Source organism: Hypanus sabinus, chromosome 6, assembly GCF_030144855.1.
Source record: "Hypanus sabinus isolate sHypSab1 chromosome 6, sHypSab1.hap1, whole genome shotgun sequence".
Classification (NCBI taxonomy): domain Eukaryota; kingdom Metazoa; phylum Chordata; class Chondrichthyes; order Myliobatiformes; family Dasyatidae; genus Hypanus; species Hypanus sabinus.
In genome coordinates this window covers 148,314,671-148,340,435 of record NC_082711.1, presented here as the reverse complement: position 1 = coordinate 148,340,435, position 25,765 = coordinate 148,314,671, and the positions used below count along the sequence as shown (strand labels likewise).

Sequence of the window (25,765 nt, the reverse complement as noted above, 5' to 3'; positions counted from 1 at the left end):
AACAAAGCAGGGCAGTGCCATACTTACAAGTTTGCAAAGATTTGATATGCCATCTAAAACTTTGAAAAACTTCTCTAGATGTGTGGTGGAAAGTATATTGACTGGATGTATCAAGACCTGGTATGGAAACACCAATGCTATTGAATGAAAAAGCCTACAAAAAGTAGTATAACTGGCCCAGTCCATCAAGGATAAAGCCCTCCCCACCGTTGAGCACATCTATACAAAGCACTGCTGTAGGGAAGTAGCATCCATCAAGGAACCCACTACCCAGGCCATGCTCTCTTCTTGCTGCTGCCATCAAGAAAAATGTACAGGAGCCTTAGGACCATACTTCCAGGCTCAAGAACAGCTATTACCCTTTAACCATCAGGCTCTTGAATTAGAGGGCCTAACTTCACTCACTCCAACCGAATGACTCGTTTTCAAGGACACTTCATTTCAAGTTCTCAATATTTAATTTGGTTATTCTGTTTTTTTTTTGTAATTGCACAGTTCGTCTTTTACACATAAGTTGTTTGTCCATTTTTGCTGTGTGCAGTTTTACATTGATTCTATTGTTTCTTTGTATTTGCTATGAATACCTGCATAAAAATGAACCTCAGGGTTGTATATGTTATCATGTACAGTACTTTGAAAATGTAAGCTACCTAACTTACTTTTCCACCTAGTAGACATTCCTCTCCCTTAAAATGAACGGTCCCATTGCACTGGATCCAATCTAACAAAGACATATTCAGCAGACATATTCTCAGCACGAAACTTTGGTACTTATGTGAAGAAAAGTTAGCTGCCTGAGATAGAAATGCTGGCATGCAAGTTCCTCCTATTACATTTTAACAAGATCTTGATGGGAGTTAGATATGAAAGGAAAGGTTAAAGGTTTGAAAGCACCATGGTTTTCAAGGGATATTAGAAATTTGGTTCCGAAAAAGAGGGATGTCTACAATAGATATAGGCAGCATGGAGTAAAGGAATTGCTCGAGGAATATAAAGAATGTAAAAGGAATCTTAAGAAAGAGATTAGAAAAGCTAAAAGAAGATACGAGGTTGGTTTGGCAAATAAGGTGAAAGTAAACCTGAAAGGTTTCTACAGTTATATTAAAAGCAAGAGGATAGTGAGGGATAAAATTGGCCCCTTAGAGAATCAGAGTGGTCAGCTATGTGTGGAGCCGAGGGAGATGGGAGAGATTTTGAACGATTTCTTCTCTTCGGTATTCACTAAGGAGAAGGATATTGAATTGTGTAAGGTGTGGGAAACAAGTAAGGAAGTTATAGAACCTATGACAATTAAAGAGGTGGAAGTACTGGTGCTTTTAAGAAATTTAAAAGTGGATAAATCTCCGGGTCCTGACAGGATATTCCCCAGGGCCTTGAGGGAAGTTTGGGTAGAAATAGCAGGAGCTCTGACGGAGATCTTTAAGATGTCATTAGAAACAGGGATTGTGCTGGAGGATTGGTGTATTGCTCATGTGGTTCCATTGTTTAAAAAGGGTTCTAGAAGTAAGCCTAGCAATTAGAGACCTGTCAGTTTGACATCAGTGGTGGGTAAATTAATGGAAAGTATTCTTAGAGATAGTATTAATAATTATCTGGATAGACAGGATCTGATTAGGAGTAGCCAGCATGGATTTGTGCGTGGAAGGTCATGTTTGACAAACCTTATTGAATTTTTTGAAGAAGTTACAAGGAATGTTGACGAGGGTAAGGCAGTGTATGTAGTCTATATGGACTTCAGCAAGGCCTTTGACAAAGTCCCACATAGAAGGTTAGTTAAGAAGGTTCAGTCGTTAGGTATTAACGCTGGAGTAATAAAATGGATTCAACAGTGGCTAGATGGGAGATGCCAGGGAGTAGTGGTGGATAATTGTTTATCGGGATGGAGGCCGGTGACTGGCGGGGTGCCTCAGGGATCTGTTTTGGGCCCAATGTTGTTTGTAATATACATAAATGATCTGGATGATGGGGTGGTAAATTGGATTAGTAAGTATGCCGATGATACTAAGATAGGAGGTGTTGTGGATAATGAGGTGGGTTTTCAAAGCTTGCAGGGAGATTTATGCCGGTTAGAAGAATGGGCTGAATTGGCAGATGGAGTTTAATGCTGAGAAGTGTGAGGTTCTACATTTTGGCAGGAATAATCCAAATAGAACATACAGGGTAAATGGTAGGGCATTGAGGAATGCAATGGATCAGAGAGATCTAGGAATAACAGTGCATAGTTCCCTGAAGGTGGAGTCTCATGTAGATAGGGTGGTGAAGAAGGCTTTTGGAACGCTGGCCTTTATAAATCAAAGCATTGAGTACAGAAGTTGGGATGTAATGTTAAAATTGTACAAGGCATTGTTAAGGCCAAATTTGGAATATTGTGTACAGTTCTGGTCACCGAATTATAGGAAAGATATCAATAAATTAGAGCGAGTACAGAGACGATTTACTAGGATGTTACCTGGGTTTCAGCACTTAAGTTACAAAGAAAGGTTGAACAAGTTAGGTCTCTATTCATTGGAGCGTAGAAGGTTGAGGGGGGAATTGATCGAGGTATTTAAAATTTTGAGAGGGATAGATAGAGTTGACGTGAATAGGCTGTTTCCATTGAGAGTAGGGGGAGATTCAAACGAGAGGACATGATTTGAGAGTTAGAGGGCAGAAGTTTAAGGGAAACACGAGGGGGTATTTCTTTACTCAGAGAGTGATAGCTGTGTGGAATGAGCTTCCTGTAGAAGTAGTAGAGGCCAGTTCAGTTGTGTCATTTAAGGTAAAATTGGATAGGTATATGGACAGGAAAGGAGTGGGGGGTTATGGGCTGAGTGCGGGTAGGTGGGACTAGGTGAGATTAAGAGTTCGGCACGGACTAGGAGGGCCAAGATGGCCTGTTTCCGTGCTGTGATTGTTATATGGTTATATGTTATATGGTTATATGATGTATTCTATACCAAAGTACTATCTTCTATTATATTTTACCTTAACGAATACAGTTCCTCTTTACCTTAACACACCTTTTCCCCCAATCTATTTTTAATGCAATATGGAATATAAATTCTGTTAATTTTGTAGCCAAGCTTTGATCATGCCTGATGCATGCAGATCTTCTCCAAATAAAGCAAAGTAATTGTATTTATTTTGATTGCCTGTTTAAACTGTTTTCATTTTTAATTCTTCTTGTTTTAGTCATTTACCACCAGGTCTCTGCTTTACAGTTTAATTACTGGCAATTAGCACTCTCCCAATTTCTCCCTTCAGTGCATCCTTTACTCATTTTTCAGATCCTTCTACTGTTAAGATTTCTTTGAATTCGGGCAGTTTCCCCCCATGAAGTTTAATGTTTTTATTATATCCCTAATTATAATTGGCCAATAGTTTCAGCCTCTTCTAATCTCCCCATCACAAAATTAGTACCAGCGTAGAACAGATGGAATCCCTTCTTTCGCTTTTTCTGAGCTTTTAACTACCCCAGTTCATACGATTGGAGTAATAATCCCAAACTTACATTGCAGATTGTACATTTTGGTTTACCTTTTAATATCTGACAGAGCATCTTCAATGATGCTTTTCCAACATGGATCATGATGGGTAAATCCCACCTCTCAAGAACATCATCATCCTAGCCTGAACAGGAGAAAATCTGCAGATGCTGGAAATCCAAGCAACACACACAAAATGCTAGAGGAACTCAGCAGGCCAGGCAGCATCTATGGATAAAAGCACAGTCGATGTTTCGGGCCAAAACCCCTTCAGCAGGACTGGGAAAAAAATGCTGAGGAGTAGATTATCCTAGCCTGCTGCATTTTCAGCATTCTCTGTTTAACTTCACATTTCCATCAGCAGTAGTACTTTGCTTTGGATTTTTTATACTAAAAATATAAACTGGACTTCTTGTAATTATTGGAAACCAATTACACACTTAAAAATAGATACTAGACCACACTGTGCTCGATCAACATCATGCTATTCCTATGGTCCCATGGGTCAATTCAAGCTCTAGGCCTTATTGTCTACATCATCATAATGATACAGCTTTCCTGTTCCTCTTACAAGAATGGATAATTTCACAATCACACTGCCAAATTCTTGTTCCTTTTCACCCTGACACTACTCCCTCATCTACAGATTTAGATTGTTAATAAACATGAACACATTACATTCAGTGACCTCATACAAGTCACCAGCACAAAAGGTGAAATCTGACATTCAATTAACAATGACTGCTTTTATCAGCTGGAATTTTGAAACAATAGAAATAGTGCCAAAAAGTTAAATTAGATTTAAGAAACACGCACAAAGTGTTGGAGGATAATCTGCGGTCAGGCATTATCTACTGAGAGGAATAAACCGTCGACTTTTCAGGCTGAGACCCTTCATCAGGACCAGTTTTAAATCCTATTTAAGCATTTTCAAGTTATTTATTTTTAAATACATGCTGCATTTGCTGCCCAATTATAACATGCACCAACGTAGCCCAATACACAAATACTTCCATCCAAGCATGCTATTTTGAAAATCATTCTCTTCACATCTTATATGTGGAAATTAAATAATATAGGTCTGCTTGAATCTCTTACAAAGTCTGCTCTCTAAGATAAATGGCTTAAGTAAATAAAATGGTCACTGAAATAAAATACACCTTATTCCTGACTATTTAATATACACATTTTGGAGAAAAAAAATTGCAGTGAATCTACCAAGATAACAAAACCTCCTGAGTGTCAGAACTTAGGGACTGTACAAATGGGAACAACACAGTCTGGTGGAAATCTAATCTTGCTGATTTATATTAATGTAGTCAAACACAATTCACTTGAATTATAAAAGTTCTGGAAGTTACATTTGGAGTTAAGACGTGAGGTTTCTTATCATATATGAGATCACTACAAAAGGAGTTTTAAGCTAGCACAGAATTGAGAATGTAGAGGGAATTTCAATGGATATTTTAATCACAGTCCATTATAAGAGACTGCAGATAAAAGTTTTCACAAGCTGAGCCAAGTTTGAGAAGGCTGGAAAGATAAAAACAGTTGTGAATAAATCAAGTCAAGTCACTTTTTATTGTCATTTTGACTATATCTGCTGGTACAGTACACAATAAAAACAAGACAATGTTTTTCAGGCCATGGTGCTACATGAAACAATACAAAAACTACACTGAACTACATTAAAACAACACAGAAAAAAACACCAGACTACCGACCTATTCAGGACTGCATAAAGTGCACAAAACAGTGCAGGCATTACAATAAATAATAAACAAGACAATAGGCACAGTAGAGGGCAGAAAGTTGGTATTAGTTCAGACTCTGGGTATTGAGGAGTCTGATGGCTTGGGGGAAGAAACTGTTACATTGTCTAGTCGTGAGAGCCCAAATGCTTTGGTGCCTTTTCCCAGATGGCAAGAGGGAGAAGAGATTGTATGAGGGGTGTGTAGGGTCCTTCATAATGCTGTTTGCTTTGCGGATGCAGCGTGTAGTGTAAATGTCTGTGATGGCAGGAAGAGAGACCCCAATGATCTTCTCAGCTGACCTCACTATCCGCCATTTCCAAACCAGGCAGTGATGCAGCTGCTCAGGATACTCTCAATACAACCCCTGTAGAATGTGATGAGGGTGGGGGGTGGGAGATAGACTTTCCTTAGACTTTGCAGAAAGTAGAGACGCTGCTGGGCTTTCTTTGCTATGGAGCTGGTGTTGATGGATCAGGTGAGATTCTCCAGCAGGTGAACACCAAGAAATTTGGTGCTCTTAATGACCTCTACCGAGGAGCCATCGATGTTATGTCTAGGGACATAAGCAGAACAACATAGAGGAAGACCAGCTACCTGGGAATCTCCAAAAGACTGACAACTGTAATTTCTAGCCATGCTGTCAAGCAAGTTTTGCCCTCAACTAGGCTCTTCCTTTACAAATATTTCTTGGTTTTTTTGTCCCTCACAATATTGTATCCTCTCTGTCCACTCACTTAACAGTAACCTCTGCTTTATATTTTATCCATTCAACCATCACCATCACAAGTTCTGAAGGAGAGGCCATGATTTTTCATCTGGAAGCTGATTTTCTCCTTGCTTAAACACTCCTCTCCATTTCCTTCCAAATCACTGTGTTGTTCACAATGGAATCAAAGAATCTACTTAAATAGACTAAACACAATGTTTATTTAACCTGTTCAGTTTCATATACGAATTAAAATTATTCATACTTTTTATTGAAACAATACAGGCACAGAAAATAACTGGTGCTATCAAGAAGAATCTCCGATTTTTAAAAAATCGTTATTTGCAATATGGAAGTCACTAGTTTTGCTCTATTGTATTAAATTCTGACTCAATGTACATCTTTCAGAATCCAATCAAAATTTCACTCATCTCAGAGTTCTTAAAATGTCTGCCATAAATGGAATCTTATATTTGTGTAATGTTAGGAAAGTACAGAACTTTTAAATCTATCAATCTGTAGTGAGAAGATATCTGGCTGTATTATGCTTGACACTTGCATCAAATTCCACAGCTTGAGTAATAACAGCTTATTAATAGAACACTTTTCATACAAATAATGTAGTTCAAAGTGCTTTACAATGAGACAAACTGCAGAAATATAAAAGATGAAGTGACGTTAGTTAAAAGCAAGGTTAAATAAATCATTTTGAGCTGATGTTTAAAAGTGTCAACTGAATCAAAGTTCAAAGTAAAGTTTGTCAGAATACATATATGTCACCACTTACAACCCTGAGATTCTTTTTCCTGCGGGCATACTCAACAAATCTAAAGAATAGTAACTGTAAACAGGATCAATGAAAGAGCAAGAACATAGAAGACAACAGACTATTGAAATGCAACTATAAATACATAGCAACAAGTAACAAAAGCATGAAATAGCAAGGTAAGAGTCTGCATCCCTTATAATTTTCAGCATGGTGTTCAATAGTTTAGGAGCACAGTTCAAAAAAGCTGACCTGTTAAGTATCTTTTGAGGAAGATTTCTTAAATTCAGGAGACTGTCAGAAGAAGACATGAGAAATCAAACAGGATTATAAAGCAAAAGCGACTCTGTGCTCAAGTCCCAGACCATTGAGAGCTTTATAAACAAGAGAATGTTAAAATCAATTCTAAAAGATCGAGGAAGCCAATGCAGTGTAGCGAGGACGGAAGTGATATGCACCCTCATCTTGGTTTTAGTTAAAAACCTAGCAGCAACGTTCTGCATGAGTTGAAGTTTGTAGATAGATTGCTTTGAAAGACCAATAAAAAGTGAGTAGGTAACTGAAGCAATGAAAAATGTTTTCCTCATAACTCAATGGTTTTACTCAAAATATTAAAAATGATAAATTCACTTCTTTCACAAAATTTAATTTTCAAATGATTGAATAATTCATATTGATAATGAAAAATTAAAATCACGCTGCTTGAAGTTAGAAGTACATTTTAAAACATTAAACAGTCCATCCAGTTAAAGAGAAATAAAAACTCTTTGTGAATTTTCAATTAATTTTATATCGTTCAAGTGACATACTCAAAAACTCATGTAAGGATGACTGTGGAAGCACAAATTTTCAATGAAAGTATGAATTACATTTCTAGTAAACATTAATACACTGACAATGGTCAGGAATAAATTACAGATGTGTATAAGGCTGTGAAGTTGTTTTAGTCAGTTGCTCAAAATTAATGAAACACTCCAAAAAAACTTACAATGATCTTAGTACAATCTTTCTCTGAGTCAATTAATTTCCATCAATGAAAGAAAAAATATTTTAAATGGCTATTTTAATGCATTTTTCATATTTTTGTCATTTATCACTGAGAAAACTGATATCACTAAATAGAAATGTGAAATTTAGCACAGTCTGTGTCTGAAAGTGATGATGTTTCCAGACTAAGATGGCTTGCTTCGTTCTGAATTGTAGAGTTCACAAATTAAGGAAGTACTGCTGCAATGTTACCACAATGCTCAAGCACGATGCTCACATGTCATTCACACCAACCTAACAAACTATTCTTTCCTGGAAAGCATGGAATCTCAAGTGTTGCTGCACACCTCCATCCTGGGCAAACAGCGAGCATTCCACAGATTCCTGATCTGGATCTTACAAATGGTGCTTAGGCCTTCAAAAGCAGAGGGGTGACCCACTGCTCACTGAAAGCTGTTGGTAAACCTGACTAAGAAGAAAGGGCTGAGCTTTTGATATTTTAAAGGATTTGTTACACAAGCCACAGCAAGTGTCCATATCCCATAAATTCCAGACTAGAGAAAGCACTACCATCAAATGCTGAATTTCACTTCCTTTTGAATCAACAAAGTTAAATCAACCGATAAATAAATGCACCCATGGGCAATAATCTCAGACCGCTCAAAATTTTTATCAAGTGAATCACCAAATAACTATTCATCCAAATGGAAGGTTTGTAAAAGCAAAAGAATGAGAAAACACAAGGAAATCTGCAGATGCTGGAAATTCAAACAACACACACAAAATGCTGGTGGCTCACAGCAGGTCAGGCAGCATCTATAGTGAGAAGCGCTGTCGACGTTTCGGGCCAAGACCCTTCGTCAGGACTAACCGAAAGGAATGAGAATCTCAGTATGGGAGGCAACCTATATCTTTTTGAAGATAAGGACTGGACATGCAGGCTATAAGTGAATCTGATACAGAATGATTCAGTAATGGTGACGCAGACAACATAGCAGTGTACCATTAGCATGTTATTATAGCACTAGCAACCCGGGGTTCAATTCGGTCGCTGTCTGTAGGAGTTTTCATGTTCTCCCCATGACCACATGGGTTTCCTCTTGGGGCTCCAGTTTTCGCCCACATTAGTAGTCAATTGATCACACAGATATGATTGAACAGCATGGGCTTGAACATCAGATTGCCTTTAAAGATACTGGGGTGTGGGGGTAGGAATGACTATGCTTCTTTGATCAGTTCAAAAAAAAAATCAGCATTTTCACCAGCCAGAGCTGACAGAAAATAAAATGCAGTAGGTTATTCAATCCATCACGGTTTGCTGAAAAAGAGGGACCCATTTGCGCCATTTAACAAATAAATACAATGATAGATGTTTGACCGATATCACTGCATATCCTTCCAAAAAAAAGCTACTCAATTTACAAAGAAAACAATTTAAAAAATAATAAGCCTAGGGTTTTTCATCTCATCTCAACACAAAGATGGACCAAATGGGCCTTCTACTGCGTTTTAACTAGTGGCCTACTTTAGAGGTGTGTAAGATGTTGAGAGGCATTGATCGTGTGGATATTCAGAGGCTTTTTCCCAGGGCTGAAATGGTTGCCACAAGAGGAAACAGGTTTAAGGTGCTGGAGAGTAGGTACAGAGGAGATGTCAGGGGTAAGTTTTTTACTCAGAAAGTGGTGAGTGCATGGAATGGGCTGCCGGCAATGGTGGTGGAGGCGGATACGATTGGTCTTTTAAGAGACTTTTGGATAAATACATGGAGCTTAGAAAAATAGAGGGTATTCTAAGGTAGGGACATATTCGGCACAACTTTGTGGGCCGAAGGGCCTGTATTGTACTGTAGGTTTTCTATGTTTCTATCTTTAGTACAGCCTTAACATCCTTTGGTTATATGATCAAATAGACTCGTCTTTAGAATACAAGTTTCTTTCTAATTGCAAAAGTTTCAGGACCCTAATTGAAGCAACTAACAACACTGTCTTATAAGAATCGCTACGGCAATTTCTCAAATCTGTGCCAGCATATACACACTATACTCACTATTTCTGAATTATCATTAATTCATATTATCATTTGGATAATTCACAATCCAATGATTCTGTGATTGAAAAACATTTCTTTAATGTCTCCCAAGCAATTAAAACAGGAATGTGGTTGATTTAACTTGAACAATAAGCCTGAGATTTGCAGCTGCAACATAAAATGAACTGCTAAATGGTAATAACAATTTAATTATTTATAATGGCCAATGTCAAATAAATCAATGGAGTTCTGTATCTTATTTGCATATAAAGTCAGAAAATGAGATTTTTGTCTCAGGATTTATGTTTCAACAGATGCTCTTCACAGTCAGATAATCTTAGTTATTTTGTCCTTTATTCCAGCAAAGTGATACTGTACATTTATTTCTTCAACTCAAAAGATAACCAGAATTTGGCCATCGTTTGGTCCAAAACACAAATAAATCCTAATTATTTTGCATTATTGAAAAAATGAAATGAAACATGCTTTCTTATTGTTCCTCTCTTGATTAAAGTGACCTGAACTGTTTAACCACCAATCACAAATCTCTTTACAGAGTGGTCACACATTGTAGACAAATGTGGCAAATGATTAATTATATTTAATGCTCAGAAAGGAACTCTGTAAACACTTCTTACATTCTGAAAATAAATGTAATGCCTCAGTCACTGAAAAGCTGGTGTACCGCAATGAAGTATAACTTGCGTTTCAAGATACCACATAGTGCACTCTCTCTATATTACTTAATCGTTGCTATACCTCATTATGCGTGCAATCATGGATTGTTTGTTTCAATCAGTTAGGTTTTATAACAATCATTATAAATGAAATGTAACTTAAGTATATGCATAATTATAGTTCCTTATATACATATTTACTTACATACATAAGTAGTGGGTTTAAAATGTGGTTAACTAAAGTTTCCAACAAAACACACACATCGAAAATAATTATGTGCACAACAAACTATATTCAATATGGTTTTCTTTAAGCAGGTGTGTACCTATGCAACGTCCTTCAGAATACATGATTTATTTTGTAGCTGATGCAATTATGTATCTATTACTTTCATTTTCAACTCTGGAGGAACCAAGATAGTTCAATAGCTCCATTTAGTACCAGAGAATGCATACAAGATACAACCCGAAATTCTTACTATCTGTAGACATCCTTGATACATTAGAAAAAAGATAGTTGTGTCTGGGAAAAGTTTAAATGTCAACAATTTCAGTGATTGTCCTTATGCCTCATAGTAAAACCGAGTTGAACAGGGAAGTGAATTGTTTGAATTGAAAAGGTAGATCCGTTGGGATAATTAGCAACTGAGGGGTGAAGGCATTTTTCCCAACTGCATTATCAACCATTATTGTAGCTTCAATTACATGGGGTAGTAATTTTTGAACTGTTAATCTTGTGCCATTACATAGAATCAGTGCATCGAAATTCCTGACTAACATGATTGGCGTTCATTCACAGTACTTCATTTCACATGGTGTATGGTAAGGGATTGCAGAAGGAAATAAAGTTCCAAGATAATCTGATCACACACCAGGAAAATGTACAGACCCATAAATATAGCTATCACATTGTCAATAGATTTATATTGTACAGGTTGTCTAGGAAGCTTTGGAAGAAGTTTTTGTCATGGCCTGCACTGTATAATTCTTTGATGCTAAAGTTGCTCTTTCACACAATCACTGGTAATTCAAATGGTGTAGAATGACATCTGCAATAACAGCTTGAATCAGATCATGAAGCAATCTAATATTTGGCCCAAGTTCTTTAATGAAATGATTCTTGTTGAACCCCAATTTCTTAATTTGAGTAAATTTATAGCAAACTCTCACAGACAGATCACCTACTACCTACACCTCGATACGCTCACCTACTGGTTTTCAAGTGTAATAACTTAACATTTTCCAAAGTATATTCTGCAGTGAAGGCTTTCAATTCATATGCTTTAGTACCTCATGGAATTACTGATAATGTTTGAAGAAAGCCAGGTTAGCAGTCAAATAACACCTCCCGTTCATTTGTTATTTTGTCTAAGATTAGCAATGTTTGATCTAATGCTTCAAAGGCAGCTTTGCAAGCAGTCATACATTCTCCCTACAGCAGTTTTACAATCATTTTAGATTTTTAATTCCTTTTGCAGAATCTCATTGGAGTCTCCACATTTGTCAAAGTTAAAGAGAGTTTTAAAGCCAAATGTGCAGTTTTCTCTTCTGTCCAAAGTATTCCAGCAATACCTAGTGATGCAACAGTCAGGGCAATCATATATCACTTTCAAACTTGATTCAAACTAATTTGAAAATTTTCTCCCTTTCCACCAGATGCATCCAAAAACATACATACTTTGACAATTCTAAGCAGCCTTCATAATAGCATCCAAGACATTTCTTTGCCATCTCATTAAACTTGGTTCTTTCTCTCAGATATATTCATCTTACCAGATTTAAATTATAGCTCATCTCCTAATGAAACTTGGTACACAGATATTCAACTTCTCTTTGCTTATCAGATACACCAAAAGCACTTTGGTCAGGTCCACACAAATAGTTAGCATCTCAAAGATAGATCTGAAAAAAAAATCGTATCATTTTCACTGAGGAACATTACAGTTAGGTCCCTTCTGTGCCATGGCAGTTTTAAAATTAAGAGTGTAAGTGCACAACCTCGTGCTAAAACTAACTTACATGCAAAATTTCAGATTTCTAGGTTGTTCAGTGACCGAGTTGTGCAGGGACTTGTGGACATTCTATTTTATTATACTTCTTAGATTTCTTTAAACTTGTTCTGAAGGCTATCACTTGAATTAAACAGACAAAATTTACAATAGGACAGTTTTAATGTCCATTAACAAAATCATTTCTAGACTATCTCACATAAAAATTAAATCCTTGCAATCACAAGCAACCTTGCAATCACGATCTCCCTTTCAACATAATCTCTGGCTTTGTCATAAATTTGTTTCATTGCACATTTTTAAAGGATGATTCCTCGTCAATTAGCAAAGAGCAAATTCGTCCCTTTACAAATTTTCATTTCACCTGATGTACACTGAGCAAGGAAACAAAGCCAATGGTGTGATTTGAAATGCAAATTTTCAATTTAATGTGCTTTTATCAGAGTGCTAACCAAGATTGAATAATGTATGCAAGAGGCTTGCTGTAGGACATATCTTGGGCACACTGAAGTTAAAACAGTGATTGATTGGAAGGACAAAATATGGAAGAGTTTCGCCAGGGAACGAGAAAGGAAGAAACAGAGGTGGAAGTTGCCTTTTTGAGTGCAAGATTGTGTAGTTTGAAGCACACTTGTGAGCTGAACAGAATGGCAAATATCTCTGTAAAACAAAACAGGTTTCAGAGGGAGCTTAGGTTAGGTTAAGGAACAGACCTTAAACTTATGCTTCAACATTCCAAATATTAATTGAAGGCTGCAGTCATACAATTGAAGCTATAATACACAAGGGACATCTGGCAACAGCAAGTTGGTTGTGACAGAGCAAGAGATGAATTTGGTGGTTAAGTTTCAATATACCCCTCATCTGCAGTTGCAGTAGAACATAGGTAAAGAACAAAACAAATAATAGGCCTTTTGTAGCACAAAGTTGAGACAATTTGCAGATCTAGAAATTCAAGCAAAACACACACGCAAAAGTGTGCTGGAGGAATTCAGCAGGTCAGGCAGCATCTATAGAAAAGAATAAACGATCGACGTTTCAGGCCAAGACCCTTCATCAGGACTGGAAAAAAAAGATGAAAGGTTATTGCAAAAAGGCGGGGAGAGGGGAGAAAGTAGTACAAGATGGCAGATGATAGGTGAACCCGGGAGGAGGGAGGGGTGAAGTAAAGGGCTGGATAGCAGATAGGTGAAAGAGATGTTGGAGAAGGGGAACTTGATAGGAGAGGGTAAAAGACCATGGAAGAAAGGGAGGGGGGAGAAGCACCAGAGGGAGGTGATGGGCAGGTAAAGAGATGAGGTGAGGCCAGCACATAATTCTCTGTAACTTCCACCATCTCCAGTGGGATCCCACCACCAAGCACATCTTTTCCTCCACCATTTTCAGCAGGGTTCGCTCCCTATGCGAATCCCTTGTCCATTCATCCCTCCCCACTGATCTGTTCTTATCCTTGCAAGTGAAACAAGTGCCATACCTGCCCCTATACCTCCTCTTTCGCTACCATTCAGTGCCCCAATCAGTCCTTCCAGGTGAGGCAACACTTCACCTGTGAGTATGTTGGGGCCATCTACTGTATCCGGTGTACCTGTGGCCTCCTGTATATCAGTGAGACTCAACGTAGATTGGGAGACCAATGCATTACTTTATTTCTAAAGAAATAGGACTAAAGATGAGCAGTGAGTGGTCTGTGGTTCAAGAAGGTTTTCCAGATAGGCTGTCAAAGGTGGTACAGAAAAGTGCCCTTAACAGAGTGGATGAAGCTGAGAATAGTGTTCTAAGAGAAATTTGGCAGAGGAAGAGTGACAAATAAAAGGTGAAGTCAGTGAAAAAGTTGCATATAGCTGGAAGGGAATAGAGAGCCCTGAATAACCAGGAACAGAATGAAAATGTGACTAGCTAAGCTGCACAAGTAAGATAATGCTGCAAAAGTTACAAAAATGAAACTAGCCTTTTAAATTTATCTCTATTTTATTAGACTTTAAATGCATTTCACTAAATGATTACTGACAAGGTTAAATTAACATTTAATTGAAATACCTAACACAAAAATTATAGGAAATATCCACCAGCTACTTCTAACAGCTTTTATAGACAGGAACTGTTGTCATTTTAAGAGTACAAGATAAAACTCCAGTCACATTCAGATTAAAACATTAGAAAGAACAGCTTTTTGAGTTTTTAGGCAATTGTGCAGAGTGCTTTAGTTCCAAATAAAAGTAGTCAGCATATTTGATTTTGAATTATTCAAAAGTTTCACCTTGTAAATCATAGTAACATTTATATGAGAGAAACTGCAATATTTTGGAAACTAGAACAGAACCAACCTGCCAGTGATTTCAAGATTTTATAAGTTTATTGCACAAGAATCTTCAAAAATGTTAATGCAGCAGAAAACTAATCCTAAAATGCACAGGCAATAATTAAATGTTAGCATTTAATATCTATGTTTCAGTTTATGAGCATTTCCTATGAGGATACTGGGAAGGTATGCAAGCACTATAATCAAAACAATAGTAGAAAGTGGTAATATAAAATCATATAAATTTCATTAATGTTTTCAGAACTGTGAGATATTTATGTAAATTCATATAAATTCTCTAGAATAAATAGAACAAGTCTGAGAAATAACTTGCTTACTACTTCATCTATTAGACTTCTTTCATTTATGAAAAAAACATCAAACTATGTTCATATATTTCATTTGTCATTCAACCAATTTAGAAATTTTGTGAGAAGAATACTTTAGGGTAATGACATCTAAACTGAATTACCATACAAGTCATTCACTGTTAACCTTCAAAGTTCTTCATTTTTATTTAAATTTGCCTTGTATTTATATGCAGTATAAATAAGTGTGAAGGATGTAGAAAACACATTACTACAAAGACTCTAATGTATTACTTTACAACTCACCTAAATGCCGAAATCATACCAGCATTACAAGATTTGTCATGTTCATAAACATATTAAGTAAATCCACATTATATAGTACTGAATAATTTACATATCAATATGCAGTTAAAACATATTTTAAGACTAGACAACTAATTAAACAGAGAAATCAGAAAACAATGATTTGGTCTATCAAACCTGAAGTAATATTCACAAATAATCAAAAATTAATAGGTTAGGGAATGCAAGGAGAAATTAATCATCTTGAAAAAACATTTAACATCATACAGAAAATAAAATAAATATTTCTTGAATGTGGCTAATAGTCCTCAAAGATTATGGCACACATTAACTGCAGTAAAGTAATTGGCAATGAATACAATACAGAAGTTACCTTCTTCTGGTCTTCCTGTTAAAGGAACAAACTTACACCCATCTCGAGAGTTGGAAATGTGATCTCAGATCACATTTCCAAATGCAGGGATGAAATTACATGAGATTATTAGCAGTCTATGCTCTTAGAAGACTATCAGGGCAGTCTAAGGGCATTTTCTTAAATTTTCTCAGACTGTATCCAAGTTAGTCTCATTGCCTTTTGAATAACCACAGTGAAATGGCTGGCAGGATGTCGGGAGCTACACAACTATGAAAGACGAGTGCAATTAAGAGTTTCCTGCAAGAAGCAAAAGTGAGTGAGGGTTGATTGGACCGAGTTTGACACAACTCCTTATCACCTGTTCAGTCTACATCAACCACCAATCGGTTATGCCAAGCATAATTAATTAACTCCAATAACAAATGGGAACAAAAGTAATAAACTGTTTTGCAGCATAGTTTTTAAATTTAACCCATAGAAAAACCTCAACTATGTTCTAGCTTTATTATTCATTCAAATACGCAGAAGTCAATCTGCTATGAAACCAGTGGAGCACTGCCAGTTATTTCACAGCAAATGATAGCATCCGAGCATTGATGTTAAAGGACCGTAATGGGGAAGGTGACCCATTTAGAAATTAAGTGCCAAAATAAATTTATGGCTAGTATAATGTCAGTGTTTCTGTATTCATCACTGTTTAAATACTGACTACAGGCTCTTGCCAATTCGTCAAAAATATTTCTAATTCTCTGAAGTTTAAAGAGCACATCAACACAATTTAAGGGATGAAATATAAATTTGTAACAATGAATAATAATATTCATACCTTATCTGCTAATGCTTTCAGGGATTCAAGAAATCGTGACCAAAAGTCCTTAAAGAGAGGGCGATCAATTTTCTTGAGGCTGTCTTTAGTACTTGCATCCACACTGACATAGAGCTGAGTAACTGGCTCAAGATTTCTGAATAAAGAAAAAGTAGGGCACATTATTCTGCTGATAGTAACTTAAACAAAATTTTACCAAACATGATCCAATTCCTGATGAAATCCATCTGATAAAAGAATCTTAAAAAAAATTTTTTTTTTTCCTTCTCTTGCTTTCAAAGTGAACAAGGATTCTCAAGATTCCCACAATTTTGGAAGAAAACAAAACACAAGATGGAGATCATTACGTCAATTTCACTCAATTCAAAAACAAACCTGATGTCAAGTTAGTAAGATTATGACATCTTCTCAATTAGAAGCTTCAATTCTTTTGTGCTGTGGAAGATCTAACTACTGACTCCCATTGTATTTTTGAAATATCCTTACAAATCTCAAGCATTATGTGACTATGAGACATGCTGAAACAAATAGAAAGCAATTTATATTTAACCTTGGAAAAACTGAAGATCAAAATTATATCTAAAGAGTTTTTAATATATTAAAAGGATAAATTTGCTCAAATTAAGTAAATGCTTTAATTTTATTTGTAACTACCACAATTATTCCCTGTAGTTTTAGATTAATGTTGATTAAAAAAGCAAATTTTATTAGAACATCATAGCAGGAAGTATATTTCCTTTTCATTGGACAGTGTTTCAAAATCAATTAAAATCCAGAGAAAAGAACAAACCTATCTTAAAAAGTTGCTATTAGAATAAAAGTAATTTCCCTTTTGAGTTAATTTTCATTAATATATTAAATTTTTATCTGTAACAGGCTACTAATTTCATCCTCACCTGATTTCCTCAGGGAACTGGGCATTTGTTACAAGGAAACTGGAAATTTTTTCATGGTGCAACAGTTTTATAAACTGGTTGATTTTTGGGTACATGATTGGCTCTCCTACTAATGACAATGCACAATGTTTCACCACCATGCCTTCTGCAAAACGTTCAGCTTTTACTCCAGGTACACCTGCAAAAAAAAAATACTTGAATAACACACAAAAAATTCTGGATGAATTCAGCAAGTTAGACAACATCTATGGAAGGGAGTAAACAGTCGATGTTTTGGGTGAAGCCATTCATCAGGACTTGGGGTGGGGGGGAGGCACAGCAATATTTTTGTACACAAAAAAACAAGTAACCTGGATGTACATTATTGTCTTAATTAAAAATATAATATTTTTCTCTTGGCTATTAATGTTCTAATTAGTTAACTCATGCATTTATATTCTAATGTTTAGATAAAGTGGCTCTCACAACTCCAGAAAGTGTTAAACCTGAAGAATATTTAACAGGCTACTCTACAAAAGCCACCATAGCTTTTACACATGATGCTCTTTAAATGATATTTATTCAAATGAGGCCCTGAATGGTACATACCTTCAAAATACAATTAGCTTTAATAACAGATTACGAAACCTAATCTGATTTGGATCAAACTCTATTAATAAAGTACTAAGCCTGGTGGCAAAGAACACAGACTTCATGATGTTATCTAGATTTTGACCAGCTCTGATTCATACTTGAGTGCAGTAGAAGCACAAGGTTTATATCCACCAAGAAATGTACTTAGTTGGTCACTGAAACTCCTGCTGTACAGTACATTGGTATTTTAAAATGTAGGGGCTAATTTATTAATCACTTTTTTAATACTTTGAAGTTAACATTATATGTTTATCTTCGAAGCAAACATAAGTGAGGAAGATATAGATATTATTCATACCCATCTCTCTCTCTACGTTGCTTTATCATTTTATGCCATGAGTTCTACTGTGCAAAACCAATTTCTCAACGGCATTTTTAAAGGATCCTGGGAGTCCTAGGTAATTGAACCCATCAATGGGTTGAGAGATTTACATTCTCTCAATGAGGTTGGAAGATGGCACTGGCAAGCAGAGCAAGACCAAAGGTGACAACTTTCAGACAGTTCATAAAACTATTCATTTTACCTCCTATTCTTTCAAGTATGATTGAGCGACTAAGCCTTCACATGCAATTGGAACCTGTGATTTACATTTTAATGGTGTGCTTTCAGGCCAACTATGCAATCTACTGCTTTGCTATCTTCGAAGGAGTTCAGTTAGGTTTCAAGTGGAGTGTGCGGCCTGGAGGTCAAGAAGCCTGGAGATGGGGCACAAGACCATGATCAGTTCCATTTCTCACTGACTAAAGTATCCAGCAAGATTTACAGTGAGCGGATGTTCGGCGCTATCTGCCTGCGTTTGACCGACCTCTCTCCCTCTCTCTCCATACTGCCGGAGCATGGTGCTGGAGTCTTAGGCCTTGAGCAAGGTGTAATCGACATGGTTTGTGGAATGTACTCTTCAGTTCATGTTATATGTGTTTCTGCTTCTGGTTACTCCTTTGTTTTTAAATAGCAATTTTGTGTGATTTTGATTGGGGTAGACTGGTTCTACTGCCTGCAGATAATGAAAGACACATAACTCAATTAAACTAAACTCGATTGTTTCAATGACTCTGGTTTGAAGGCTTGATGTTTTACATTCTGTGTTTTTGCTTGTTTTTTTGCCATTTGCGTGATCTGTTCTTTTTTTTGAGCACTGGGTTTTGATGTTTTCTTTGAATGGGTTCCATGGTTTTCTTTGTTTCGTGGCTGCCTGTAGGAAAATGTATCTCAGGGTTGTATATCGCATACATACTTTGATAATCAATGTACTTTGAACTTTGAAGTTACATCAGATCACGGAACAAGATTCACGGAACACAGAATAGATTCAAGGTTTAAGATTGTTTCATGTAACTTCCAATACATAATTGTAAAGGAGAATGAAATAATTGTTACTCTGGATCCAATGCAGCACAAATAGTAAAGTACAGAACCATCCCTACAGCCCATGATGTTGTATAAAATTTTTAACCTATCCTCAGATCGATCTAACCCTTCCCTCACACTTATTCCTCCATCTTTCTTTCATTCATGGGCCTAACTAATGGTCTCTTAAAAAGTCCCAAATATATCTGTCTCTACCGCTACCCCTGGTAGTGAGTTCTCGGCAACAACCACTCTTAGTGGACAAAAAAAACTACCTGACAATCCCCAATACTTTCTTCCAATCACCTTAAAATTATGCCTCCTTGTATTAGCCATTTCCTCTCTGAAAAAAGTCTGCTACTCTACCTCTACCATTTGTCATCTTATATACCTCTATCAAGTCACCTCTCATCATCCCTCACTCCTGATGAACCACATATCTGAAACCTTGCTCCCTGCACCAAACCTTCAGCTTCCCATTAAAACCTTCTTATTCTTACCTTCACTGGCACATGGCACAGGCGGCAATCCAGAGGTGACTACTTTTCAGTTCTACGTTTCGGTTTCCTGTGTTCTCCCTTTAGCTCCTCACCCCTTTCCCTCCCCATGTCACTGATACCATTATATACCAGCACTTCTGGTTGCTGAACCTTCCCGTGAAGAGTGCTGTGGACTCAATCTGAGACATCCCTGGCCCTGGCATCTATGAGGTCCATAGAATCTCCTGTCTGTTCCCCTAACTATTGAATCACTTATCTCCACTTCTCTCTTTTTTATTCCTTCCCTTCTGAATCAGACTCAATGCGAGAGACCTAGTCATTGCAACTTTCCCCTGGTAGGTCGCTTCATAGAACATAGAAATCCACAGCACATTACAGGCCCTTCGGCCCACAATGTTGTACTGACCATGTAACCTACTCGAGAAACTGCCTAGAATTTCCCTACTGCATAGCCCTCTATTTTTCTAAGCTCCATGTACCTATCTAAGAGTCTTTTAAATGACCCTATTGTATATGCCTCTACCACTGTTGCAGGCAGAGCATTCTGTGCCCCCAAAACTCTCTGTGTGAAAAACTTACCTCTGACATCCCCTTTGTACCTACTTCCAAGCACCTTAAAGCCACGTCCCCTCATGTTAGCATTTCAGCCTTGGGAAACAGCCTCAGGCTATTCACATGATCAATGCCACTCATTATCTTACACACCTCTATCAGGTCATCTTTCATCCTCCATCACTCCAAGGAGAAAAGGCTAAGTTCATTCAACCTATAAGGCATGCTCCCCAATCCAGGCAACATCCTTGTAAATCTCCTCTGCACACTCTCTATAGTATTCACATCCTTCCTGTAGTGAGGTGACTAGAAATGAACACAGCACTCTAAGTAGGATCTAACTAAGGTCTTAAATAGCTGTAACGTTACCTCACGGCTCTTGAACTCAATCCTACAGTTGATGAAGGCCATCACACCATACAACTTCTTAACAACACGGTCAACCTTTGAGTATCCTATGGACAGACTCCAAGATCTCACTGATCCTCCACACTGCCAAGAGTCTTACTATTATTATATTCTGTCTTTAAATTTGACCTACCCCAACAGTATCCAAAGCAGTACACTCGTTATTGAGGGGAATAGCCAGAGGTACTGAGCACCATCTTTATCCTCTCCCAGCTACCTGGCTCTTGCAACTTTGATGTGATACCTACCTGTAGCTACCTATCACCTCCTCAATAAGACAAACAGTAACAGAGAGCAAGTAAAAGATTTGGAAACACACTGTATTAGTTAAGGCAACAGCTATTCATATAACAGTGGAGAAATCTACAAATTTTAAAACTATAAGAATGTACATCAGAGAGACACCATTTTGCCTGTAGGTGCTCCTTTGCAAACCCCTGGCTCCTTCGCCATAGTTCAGTAATCTTAATTCCCTTTCAAGTATTGAGTAATTTCTTTTCTGATTGTTATTACTGAATCTGCTTGCACAAATTTAGTCACATGGGGTAGGTCAATATGAAATGACCACAAGGTTTGCAATTACTGTGGTTACCTAAGCAGCAAAAATTGCTGGAGGCAGAAGTGGGCTCTAGATAACAAATCTGGCTGAGATAGCAGACTGGATAAAAAATCTAATGACATGCAGAAAACACATAATGAATAGGCAACGTTAGGATATATTTGTAATAAGCAGCTACAGGAAAATATGGAACCTTGGGCTAGAATCTCAATAGAATACTTACAAGAAAAATGTTTGCCTAAATACACTCTACACTTATTAATGCAAGTATCTAATCTGCCAATCATGTGGTAGCAACTCAATGCATAAAAGCATGCAGACAGTCAAGAGGTTCAGCTGCTGTTCAGACCAAACATCAGCAGAATAGGGAAGAAATGCGATCTGAGTGACCTCGACCGAGGAATGATTGTTGGTGCCAAAACGGGGTAGTTTGAGTATCTCAGAAACTGTTGATCTCTTGGGATTTTCACACACAACTGTCTGTAGAATTTAGGTGCAAAACACAAAAAAAATTCCAGTGAATGCCAGTTCTGTGGGCAAAAATGCTTTGTTAATGAGAGAGGACAGAGGAGAATGGTCTGATAGGAAGGCCACAGTAATTTAAAAAAAACACGTGTTACAACAGTGGTGTGCAGAATATCATCTGTGAATGCACAACACGTCAAACCTTGAAGTGAACGGATTACACCTGATGAAGACAACAGACATACACTCAGCGGCTGTTAGGTACAGGAGGAACCTAATAAAGTGACAACTGAGTGTTTTAAAAGCAGATAAATCAACAATACACATTTTATTCTAAATTGTTCAGATTTTTAAGAACTGCTTATTTATAGTATAACATCAATCAGAAAAATCAAAAGAAATTTAAACAATGATACAGATTTTGAACTGATAGGATTAGTTGGATTAGCTTGTTTTACAGATGCATTTTTCTTGCAGCTCATCTTTGTGTCTTCATCAATTGATTTACACCTTCCAACTCCTTTTCATATATTCATTACTCAATTCACTACATCATTCTCATTTGTCAGTCTTTTATTAACCAGTTTCACATTTATAATATGTGACACACGATGCATGAGCAAAAACATGCACTACTGGTACCCCATGTTTTGTTTACACAGATATACTACAGCTGACAACTGAATGACAAATGATATGTTTAATGACTGTACAGACAAAACTTATTTTCTAAACCTATCAGAGTAAATAACTCCTTTCTGAATTTCATATTTACCACTGTAATCGATACTATCACATTTCAACTTAGCACTATGATTTATTATCCCTTTATACGTACACATACTGTATAAAGACAGGAGTATTTAATGATTAATTCCTAAAGGCATAACCTTATCATTGGATTCATCCAACTCTCAGCTGCAGTACATTGAGACTAATACTACCTTTATTTGCTTTCCCGTGTGTAGCTCCAGAATATACAACAGATTAATGAATTTGTGGAACATTATAGCCTGCTTCTTTTACAACAGTTCCATTGCATTGCTGATATTTAAGAGTACACTGATGGTGTGGAAAATGGAAGGATTGAATTTGCTCTGATATTTGTTTACAGGGTATACAAGGCCACTGTAAATATTAACATGAGAATGTCTGCAGTTGTTTGAAATTCACAGCAACACACACACACACAAAATGCCGGAGGAACTCAGCAGGTCAGGCAGCATCTATGGAAGTGAATAAACAGTCAACACTTTGGGCCAAACCCCTTCTTCAGGACTGAGAAGGGAGGGGGAAGATGCCAGAATAAAAAGGTAGGGGGAGGGGAGGAGAGGGAGACTAACTGGAAGGTGAAAGGTGAAGCCAGGTGGGTAGGAAAGGTCAAGAACTGGAGAAGAAGGAATCTGATAAGACAGGAGAGCAGACCGTAGGAGAAAGGGAAAGAAGAGTAAGTTATAGGCAGTAAGTTATATCCTCCACCCTGAGGGCAGCCTCGTCTTGGCACAAGAGGACGCCATGGGCCAACATGTTGGAGCAGGATTGGGAATGGGAATTAAAATGTTTGGCCACCGGGAAGTTCCATTTTGGCAGGTGCTCGACGGAGCGATCCCCGAATTTACAATGGGTCTCACCAATGTAAAGAAAGCCTCACCTGGTGCACTGCACACAGTAGATGATCCCAGCATCAATCAGGTGAACTGCTGCCTCATCTGGAAGGACTGTTAGGGACCGCTGAATGAAGGTAAGGTGGGGGGGGGGGGGGTTGTATGGGCAGGCATTGCACTTAGGCCGCATGTAGGGGTAAGTACTGGGACAGAGATTAGTAGGGAGGGTCAAATGTACAAAGGAAGCGATCCCTGTGGAAAGCCTGGGAGGGGGAGCTGGAAGAAAAGATATGTTTAGTGGTAAGATCCCTATTGGAGATGACAGAAGTTGCAAAGGCTGATGGGATGGTGGATATTGTTAAGTAAATGCCAGCGTTGCAGTCGAGTTGGAATAGCTTGTCAAGAGGCATGGGTAAATCACAAGGACAATTCCTTACCACACAGTCAGGATGGTGTTCTGATCACTACCTTTACTATATCCAGCACTCAGTGATTTTCTAGTACATTGGAAAGAGCTGGCTCAAGTCTGCCAGTGATATAGCTAGTAGAACTACTGGCTCAGCACATCTGGAGCTGCCTGAAGTTTGCATGCTCACCCTGCATTTGTGTAGGTTTCTTTCGGGAATGCCACTTTCCATCCTTATCCCAAAGACAGTAGGTTGATTGACCACTATAAATTGTCACTAGCATATGGGTGTGAGGTAATCTGGGAAGAGTTAATGGAAGTATTGCATAAATACAATGAAGTCAACATAGGAACAAAATACAGGAGTACTTGATTAGAAAACGGACTTGACCTGTTCCTGTACTGAATGATTCTATCTACTCCTCCTACAAGGATTGTTAACTAGAAGCTTGTTAATTAACACTTTCGCATGGTACAATACTATATTTACGAGAATTTGTTCCCACACTGGCACATCAATAGATCAATATTGAAAAACTATTTCTCCATGAATTCAGAAGAATGAGAGATCTTAGAGAAGAAACATGTAAAATTATGAAAGGGATAGATAAGATAGAGGCAGGAATGTTGTTTCCACTGGTAGGTGAGACTAAAACTAGGGAACATAGCCTCAAGATTCAAGGGAATAGATTTAAGTTGAAGATGTGGAGGAACTGCTGTTCCCAGAGAGTGGTGAATCTGTGGAATTCTCTGCCCAATGAAACAGTGGAGGCTACCTCAGTAAATATACTTAAGCCAAGGTTGGCTAGATTATTGCATAATAGGGGAATTAAAGGTTATGAGGAAAAGGCAAGTAGGTGGAGATGAGTCCACGGCCAGATCAGCCATGATCTTATTGAGTGGTGGAGCAGGCTCAATGGGCCAGATGGCCTACTCCTGCTCCAATTTCTTATGAATTTGTCCTAAAACTATTACTGCTAGAGACTCAACAGACTATAGATGGGATCTAGAGCAACAAACAAGATGGTGGAGAAACTCAGCAGGTCAGGAAGCTTATGTGGAAGGAAATGGACAATCAGCATTTCAGGTCAAGACCCTTCCTTTGGACTGTTACAGTTAATATGGTTTGTTCCAGTTAATACAGTGCCTTGTAAAAGTACTCATCCCCAACCCTTTCTTTATATTACAAACAGGGAAATTGACCAATTTAACTGGAATTTTTTTTATTTATGAATCACGTGTTCTTTTTTTCCACAGTAGAGCACAGAAAAACAGGGAAAATTGAAGAGCATGAGAAACTAAAAATTCAAAAACTGAAATGTCAGCAGTTAAAAGGAATTTATTCCCCTTTATGCAGTAATTAGTTGAACCACTATTACAGCCAGTAGTCCTTTTGGATAAGTTTCCACTAGCTTTGCATGACGTGATGGAGCAAGGTTGATGCTCAGCGGTCGACAGCAATCTTGAGGTCTTACCAGAGATGTTCAATCAGGTTAAGGTCAGGACACTCACTGGGCCACACAAGAACATCAATTTTCTTCATTTGAAGCCACTCCATGATTGCTCTGGCAGTGTGCTTAGGTTCATTGTCCTGGTGAAAGATGAACTTCCTCCTCAGTTTAAGTTTCTGGCAGAGGTTAGCAGGTTTTTATTCAGGATTTCTCTGTATTTAGCAGTATTCATCTTCCCATCAACCCTGACCAGATTTCTGGTCCCTGCTGCTGAAAAGCATCCACAAAACATGATGCCAACTCCACCATACTTTACAGAACGGATGGCGTTACCTGCCTGATGTGCAGTATTAGATTTTACTCCACAAGTACTGCTTAACACTGAGGCCATAAATTTCCACATAAGTGTCATTCAACCACAGACCTTCTTCCACATCTTTACAGTATCTTTTAAGTGA

General features: G+C 37.6%; 1 protein-coding gene across 1 annotated transcript in view; it reads right to left on the bottom strand.

Moving 5' to 3' along the window:
* The window catches only part of tyw1 (tRNA-yW synthesizing protein 1 homolog (S. cerevisiae)), a 181,496-nt gene that overhangs the window by 68,050 nt on the left and 87,681 nt on the right, over positions 1 to 25,765 (bottom strand). The window contains exons 12-13 of the mRNA XM_059973172.1: positions 17,382 to 17,559; positions 16,486 to 16,621 (exon numbers count right to left, since the gene is read on the bottom strand). Coding sequence (XP_059829155.1) covers positions 16,486 to 16,621; positions 17,382 to 17,559 — 314 coding nt within the window. The remainder of the gene's footprint in view (positions 1 to 16,485; positions 16,622 to 17,381; positions 17,560 to 25,765) is intronic.